This window comes from Orycteropus afer, unplaced genomic scaffold, assembly GCF_000298275.1.
Source record: "Orycteropus afer afer isolate SDZICR_OR568_19922 unplaced genomic scaffold, OryAfe1.0 scaffold00074, whole genome shotgun sequence".
Classification (NCBI taxonomy): Eukaryota; Metazoa; Chordata; class Mammalia; order Tubulidentata; family Orycteropodidae; genus Orycteropus; species Orycteropus afer.
Window position 1 is genome coordinate 5500623 of NW_006921661.1, and position 8481 is coordinate 5509103.

Sequence of the window (8481 nt, forward strand, 5' to 3'; positions counted from 1 at the left end):
ACCTGGTCCCCACCTTTTTTTTTTTCTTTCTCCAAATGATTTTGAGTTTTGTTCCACATTGTTCTCCCTCTCTATCCAGGATCTCCTACATCCCTTCTGAGAGATTTAAAAAAAAAAAACCTCATTGCTACCGAGTAGTCCAACTCCTAGTGACCCTATATAGTTTTACTGCCCCATAGGGTTTCCAAGGTTTTTTATGAAAGCAAACTGACACATCTTTCTTCTGTGGAGTGGCTGGTAGATTTGAACAGCTGATCTTTTGGTTAGCGGCTAAGCACTTAACCACTGAGCCATGCTTTAACGCCTGGCATCTAGTACAGGGGCTGGGGAGCAGCAGGTGCCCCCAGTTGGTAGGAGAAGCATGGCCTCTTGTCTATTGCCGAGGGAGAGAAGCCAACCCTTACTGTGTGCCCACTCTGTGCTGGGCACTGAGCTGGTCAGGGGTGTTCCAGGGCTGCCTGGCTCTGGAGCTCATTCCTCTCTTCTTCTCATTACACTGAACTTCCTCTGGTTTCCTGAGGGAGAAGGCAGGGCCAGTCACTGATTCTCCAGAAGCCTAAGAGTTCCTGGAGGACAGGGGAATGGTGGCCTCCTGTCCTCCTGAGCCCAGTCCTGTTCTAGACTCCTGAGCCAGCGTCTTCTCAGGATAGCTCACAATAGAGCCCAGCTATGTTGGGAGGGGCAGAACATAGAGCAGACAGGCAGCCAGGTTTCCAGGATGAGCTTAGGAATGTGACATCACAGATGAGGAAGACAAGTCTCTCAGGAAGCATATGCAGCTTAGGAGACCCTGCTAAAGGCAAACTGTAAAGTACTTGAGACAACTTGGTGAATGGCTATATTGAAGTTAAGGTCACTTACAAAGTCACTCACACTGTTCAGCAGTTTGCCTCTGGTCCCCCTTCTTAGGTCTGAAAAAAAGGCTACTCTAGCCCTCTACACTCCAGAGGTGTCCAAGCTCCTTTACAGGCAACGTGGGCGCTCCAGGGTCCATGGGGTTCAGACTAGGGTCTGAGCAGCCTGGAGACATAGTTGCCAGCACACCCCTAACTGTTCTGAGGGGTAAAGGACTACAGGGGCCTGAACTCTAGGTCCTGCCACCTAAAGGTCTGGTCTTTGTTGGAAGGAAGATATCCCTGCCTAGTTGTCCTTACTCTGATGCTAAGGCAGCCTAGAGGGGGAAGAAGAGAATTGACTAAGAGTCCAAAGACTGTGTTCTAGTCCCAGGTTTTCTCACCCAACCCCTGTGTGTCCACAGCCCCTGTCACACAGCACTTATCATGTGTCTCATTGTTATCTGCCTCCTCATTACAGTCCCTCTGACAGGCAGCCCATGAGCTCTTTGGGAACTAGAACCAGGTCAGATTGATCTCTCCAGTCTGTGCAACACAGGAAAGGCTTATTGAGCAAGAGAACGAACTAAGCCCACCAAATAACCTTCCTTTCTCATAGCATAACCATCATACTCTGAACAGCAGGGCAGCTAATCCTCCACCTCTAAGGTTGTGGGACCATAGCAGGAATAAATGCCACTGGTCAATGAGATCCAAACAATGTGCTTAAAACACCCTACCTGCTCCCTATATGGGAGGCTCAGGACAACCGTCACATACCACCCCTGCCCCACACATCAGGTGGGGCCCACAAAGAAACTGGTAATAAAAAAATCTCTGGACCCACAAGATACAGTGTGCAGGGCAGCCTGTGGGGGCTCAGTGACAGGAGAGGCAGCAGTAGTGCCAGGCAGAGTATAGACTCTGGGGCTACACAGCCTTGGAGTCTTAGCCCTTTCACTTACTGGCTATACCCATCCCTGGGCCTCCATTTCATTACAGAGTGTTAGGAGGATTAACTAAGAATGTTTGAAGAGGCTGACACACAGTTAAGTGTCCAATATGGTGGTCCATGGACTTGTCTCTTATGAAAATTTAGCATTTCCTTCACTTGCAAATGCAGGTAACACACCAGAGTAGTATTAGCAGTACCTGTTAATAGTGACACCAGTAAAAAACAAACTTTATGGCAATTGCAGATACCTTGAAATATCATTTATTCATCACTGCTTAAGAATTATAGTAATTATTACACCTGCTATTCTCTCTCTCTCTCTCTTTCTCTCACTGCCATCAAGTCAGACCCAACTCATAGCGACCCCTCCTTGTGTTTCCAAGGTGGTATTCATTACGGAACCTTCCTTCTGAGGAGTGGCTGGTGGGTTTGAACCGCCAGCCTTCTGGTTAGCAGTCAAATGCCTTAGGCACTTTTTATTTAACCTTTTAATTAAAAGAATATACGGGTCCAACTCGACAGCACATAACAACAACAACAACATACTATTATCTATTAAGTTTGGTTTTTCAAAGTGGATATTTATATCACTGGTTTCCTTTGGGAAACCTCTGAAATCCAATGTACTTTATAGCATACATTCAAAAACACTGAGAAAGGGTCTCTGGCACTAAACTGGTGAGAAACTTCTGATCCAAAGGGAGACTGATAGCATCATGACAGCCTTTGCATCACTAGGCAGACCTGGCCAGTGGCCTGAGCACCAGAGTAGGGGCTGGGGTTGTGCAGTCAGTAATTAGCAGTGGCTCAGCAGACCTGCTCGTCCACCCAGGCCTAGTTCCCACCTACATGAGGGCTTTGGGAAGATGCTGGGCCAGTTTTGGGGCTGTGGTTGGGCCTGATCGGTTATTAACCTACAGCCCAGAGCCAGTCCCCACTGCGAGGGCTGGGATTCTACCAGCTGCCAAACCGTAACCCACCAAGATAGGGATGGTGGTAGCTTTCAGGGTGTAACTGGAAACTAAGAATGTTGGTGTAGCAGACTAGGCAGGAATCTGGGAGGCTGAAGTCCCTGAGTTCTTGTCCTGGGCCTACTACCTCCTCTCATGTGAGCTTGGGCAAGGCTCTGCATTTCCTTCCCCTGCTTCCCATCTAAACACTGTGCTCCCCAGTCCAGGATTCTAAATAAGTGGCTGAATACAGGCAAAGTTGGGGGTTTGAGCCCTGAGGCAGCCACTTCAGTTTGTTCCTCAGACCAGTGTTTATCTTTGTGAGGCCATATGTCCCTAGAAGACTCTATCTGAGACAGCAATGGCCCTTCTCCCCCAGAAAAATGCATATACACTCTGACATATGTGTTTGCATTAATTTTAGGGACTCATGGACCCCCTAAAGCCCACTCTTGGGCCTAGGGTTACAGCCTGGCTGTGTCAGACCAGGTTCACTAATCCAGGGCTCCCTGATAAAGCTCACACACTGGGCTTCTGCTTACACCCCTGCTCTTCCACTTAGTGAACATCATAGTATCTGGTTGTCATGGAACCTCTGTGAGTTTCCATTTCCTCACCTGTGAAGTGGGGATTTAGGAAAAGACATGTGAAGTGCATGGTATATTGTGGGGGCATAACAAGTAGCACCCCTGTCCCACTCCTCTGCCTTCAAAGAAAGGAAGGGCAGCTGCCCTGGATGTGTGGTATCAGAGCCCTCCATTCCTTCTGGAAAGATGATTGCTCCACACAGACTTTGTAACTTCTGATAGTCTCCAATTAGCCTAGAGAGTCCTGAAGAATGGTAGCCCAAAGAGACTCACTCATAGGTTCTAGAATGTATTCTATGATGCTTTGCAGTAGGTGTGTCTGCCCTGATGTGCTAGGGAAGTTACTTTTTATGCTGAGGACACAGGGGCCTGTGGAAGAGAGAAGAGGTTTCTAGGAGAGCAGGGGTGGCCTTCTACTCTCCTTCCAGACAATCCACAATGTCCTGACCCTGACCTAGATGGCCACCTACACAGTCTTGAAGAAGGAACAATCAAAGCACTGACATGGGAAGTGCTGAAAGACAGAAAGGAGTAAATATTAAACTGGCCAAGGCAAGCAGCTGGGAACTGTGGCCAGCAGTGGGTGGGTGATGGGTGGGGCTGAGGCTGAAGGGTACTTCCCAACAACAGTTCCCATACAGTGGGTGCCTACCTTGCCCAGGCCATGTGCTAAGTGATCTCATCCTTATCTCCAATTGCCCAAGAGCCATGTAAGGCAGGCAGATTTTCCTGACATTCCAAATGCAGAAACTAACAGAGAAGTCAGTGACCTGTGTAAGGTCACAGACTTAATTGTGGTAATCACGACTCAAACCCAATACCACATCTCCCTAAGGGAAAACAATATGACTTTTGGAAACTATTCATTGGGTGCAGGGCTTCAAACCGGTTCTTCACGGTTCAGTTACGCTAATGAAGCAAAACTAAAACGGACCTGAATTTGTAAAATGTAGGTAAACTGGAATGATAACCAGAAAATGAAAAATCATGGTTGATGCCCTGCTAGAAACTTAACCTCCCTCTTAGAAAACAAGGGCAGCATGGTGTTGCATAGCAACCAAATTTCGTGACCTGCAGAGTAGAAAACTATGGTGCCCAGCTGAAAGATAGTGGTTGGCTGCACAGCTGTGAAGGTGGATTACTCTCCACAGTCCTGCAGTAATCCAACATCTTACATTAGGCTTCTGAAAGGGCTCACTATGCCCCTTCTGAATAGCCTATTTCAGGGTTTTGACTTGTAATTATTCCTGTTCCAGTTATCATTCCATGTCACTCAAATTTTAAAAATTTATGTCTGTTCTGATTTTGCTTTGTTAACCATGACTGAACCAATCTGAACTGGTTCAAACCCCTGGTTGGGAGACAGGGTGGCACTGTGAGGAAAGCACAGGCTTTAGGGGTCCTACAGACCTGGATATAAATACGCATGACTTTGGTCAAGTTATCTACCATCTCTGGGATTTGAGTTTCCCATCTATAAAATGGGAACCATATCACTACCTTTCATTGAATCACACTGAGTCCTCATGCATGGCTAGGGGTATAGCACTTGATCTAGGACCCAAACAGTGGTGCATTAAGTGGCAAGGTATTCTTTAGCGGCTGCCTGTGGCCATCACTGCTCACCCCTTCAGAGAAGATCTCCTGCTCTAACTTCCACTGGGGAGGTGACCCTGTTTGTCTGCCCACCCACCTTATAAACCCCAGCTTACCCAGCACAAGGAAGGATAGGACCCATTGCAGCACTGAGATGATTTGTAGTTGCTTTTCCACCTTGGATCTATTGAGCCAGGTGATGGAGAAGATGTCCTGGAGGGCTGAGAGGATGCTGGAGCCAGTGCCTACGGCAGAGGGGACATGTCAGCCTGAGGCTACCCTTCCCTCGAGCCTCAGAGTCCCTACCCCAACCCACCACCCACAAGCACCTTCCTAGATGTGAGAGGAGCAGGGACCACAGATTCAGCCAGACCCAAGTTCAATCCTGGGCCTTGTCACAATAACAATAGCTTTGTTAACTCTGAGCTGTTCACATGCTTCGCTGTGCCCCAGTTTCTGTATGTACACAACTGAAATAGTCTACTCCCTCATAGGGTCATTCTGCAGACCAAAAGCCATATCTGAAGAATCTAGCCCTGGGGCTGGGCCTTGGGGAGACTCTCTATAATTGCCAGTTCTCTTCCTTCCCTCTTCTCCCCAGCTCCAACCAAACTCCAGTCCTTATTCTTTATCTGGATCTAGTACAAATATTTGATCTTTGCTATCTGTGTCTGTGAGGCCAAGGACACAGGTTCAACATCCAATTTGCAATGTTGTTTTCTTTCCCCTCCAAGTGTACTTTGAGCATCCCTAATCCCTTCCCTACCCCTCTTATCTCCAGGGCTAACACCATTCCCCAGTACATGAGTCCCTTTACCCCCATCCCACAATAACATCAATACCACCATGACCATTACCACCAGACATAAACACAGGCCTTCAGAGGAATTTACACTGTCAGCTTCATCTCAGTGCCACAAGCTTAGGAGCTGGAAAAGAGAAAGGTAGAAGCCTTTCTTTGCCCAAAGGGCCCAGTAGTCAGTGAGCTTCAGGCAGCCTGGAAGATACCAAGGGCTAGAATTAAGTTTTCCACCAAGGAAATGTCAAGCCTGGGAGTTAGGACAAGATGTGCTCATTTCATTGGCTCTGTGGCTGTGTTCCACAGGTAGATGCCCTAGATTCAACAACTAATGGGCCATGGGACAAGGAAGGCTAACAGTTCTGAAAGAGGTAGCTATATCAAAGGAGTGGGCCACTTCAATCTCCCTGCTTTTGCTGAGGCCCAACGCCATGCCCTTTACTCAACACATCTTCACAGAGCCTACTATATGCTGATTAAACTTCCCTTCACATCTACTCTGTCCATCTACTCTGTCCATCAGAATATCTGTTCTGGGCCTACAGCACAAATGAGTTAGCCACAATCTTATCCTTGAGAGTTTCATGACCTCTCACCCTGGCCTACCTTCTGGGAGTAGAAGGGGAAGGGGCTTACATTCAAGCCTTTGCATATCTCCAAAATCTGTAGAGAAGTAAGGTCACAGTAGAGTTGAAAAAGAGACAAACTCCTCTTCAGCTCAAAGTTAACAACGCCTTTGGTTTTTAGAAGGCCCATAGGAAATGTCAGGTTTCAAGATGGAAATATCAGCCTGTTCCCTTTACCCAGGTCTGATGGATCAGAGTGATGGGCTTGGTACAGTAGGATGAATCAAACACCTATTCAGATCTTGGATCTACTTACTCTGTGACCCCAGACAAGTCCATTAGGGCTCACTGTGAAATCCTTAGTGTACCGCACATAGTGCTGAGTAGCATCAAATGTTCCATATTCATAACTGAGATGGAGGTGATGCTAGTGAACTCACAAAAGCAGATAAAGAGACTAAGCTACAGAGGCATTCAAGACATTTAGCTCATAATTTCTCCTTCATCCTCTCTATAGAAATCCTACCATCACAGATTCTTCTCACCCTCCAAACTTGTCCAAATATCCATCCTGGAGTCATCTCTTGTTGTTGTTGTTATGTGCCGTGGAGTCGGACCCGACTCATAGTGACCCCTCCTTGGGTTTCCGAGGCAGGATCACTGCGGAAGTAGACTGCCCCATCTTTCTTCCACTGGAGTCATCTGTTGTTGTTATGTTGTTGTTATTTGCCATCGAGTCGGCCCCGACTCATAGCGACCCCTCCTTGGGCTTCCAAGGCAGTATCACTACGGAAGTAGGAATGCCCAACCTTCCTTCCGAGGAGTGGCTGGTGGGTTTGAACCGCTAGCCTTCTGGTTAGCAGTCAAGTGCCTTAGGCACTATGCTACCAGAGCTCCTAGCACAGCCTAATTTGACAGCAGAGAGACTGAGGTGCAGATGGGAGCACTGACTGGCCCAGGGTTGCTCAAGTATAGGCTGTAGAACTATAGCTAGAATCCAGAATTCTTGCCCCTGCTCTGGGTTCCTCCCAGTTCCCCACAGCAGCTACTGAATGCAAAGGATTCTGCCAGTGGGACGCAACAGGTTCAAGAGTGGATCAGGTTCAGGGCCTGGTAAACCTGTCCAACAGTGGGGAAAAGCCTGCGTGAGGGAGAATGTGTGCTCCTGGGTGAGGATGTGAGTGAGGCCCAGCACACACCTGGGCTCCAGGTCCAAGGGGCAGCCCAACTCCTGAGCTGTGTAGGGTGACGTAAGCAAAGTGAGCACAAGCCATGGCCACTAGGGGATGGGCTAAGGGGAAGCTGAGTCTCTGCTCTGGGTTTGTGGCAGGCTAGGTCCCTTGACTGAAGAGAGGACAGAATGTACTCTAGAACCTTCCTATTCTAGGAAAGTCTAGAACAGTAGCATCAGTGTCATCGGGAAGCTGATCAGAAAGGCGGGATCTTGGGCCCCAGCTTGGGTCTACATTTTATTAAAATCTGCATTTTAACAAGATCTCCAAGTGACTAAAGTTTGAGAAATATCAGTCCAAAGTCTTAGATAGAGCAAGTGAGGGTGGGGGAGGGATAGAGTGTGGAAGGTGCTGCAGGCTGCTGCCTCCCACTGGGCATGAACAAAGGGCAATGAAGAGAAGATAGCCTGGTGGTCACTCTGACATCTCATGATTGACTGCTTCCTAAAGCAGACCAGACCTCAAGGTCATAGCTTGAGGAGTCCTGAAGGAAGGGCTCCTTGGGAGTCATCTTGTCCAGCCTCCTCTCTTTGGATCAGGGCCAACTAACTGTGACATATGGTAGCCCCCCTGCTTAGGGGCAGAGAGTAGAAATTCCCCATCAGTAACACATCCTCCAATTGAATATCTCCATATCTCCAACAAACAAGAAGACCTAAAAATCCTTCCTTGTGTCTAATCTAAATCCTTCTGCTAAACATGTTAGGTCTCTTACAATCAGAAAAGGTCAGAGTGCAGGAACTGTAAACCATCTTGTTGAACCCTCACCACATTATACCAAATGAAACTGAGGGCCTGGAAACTAAGGGCCCAAGTGACTCTCTCAAATGCTACAGCAAATCCAGCCAAAGGCTTTCCCCATACTGCCCATTCTGTTCTCATCTTGCCATGTCCAGACTGAACTCCTGCCTACAGCCCTGCTCTGCCAACCAAGTGGGAAATGCTCACAAAGCCTACTGAGGA

At 47.9% G+C, this 8481-nt stretch overlaps 1 protein-coding gene across 1 annotated transcript in view; it reads right to left on the bottom strand.

Annotated features, from left to right (window-relative positions):
* Nucleotides 1-7560, bottom strand: part of DGAT2 (diacylglycerol O-acyltransferase 2) — a 26249-nt gene extending 18689 nt beyond the window's left edge. The window contains exons 1-3 of the mRNA XM_007940923.2: nt 7486-7560; nt 6317-6383; nt 5038-5166 (exon numbers count right to left, since the gene is read on the bottom strand). Of these exons, the coding sequence (XP_007939114.2) occupies nt 5038-5166; nt 6317-6383; nt 7486-7560 (271 nt within the window). The remainder of the gene's footprint in view (nt 1-5037; nt 5167-6316; nt 6384-7485) is intronic.
* Between the last annotated feature and the right edge of the window lie 921 nt (nt 7561-8481).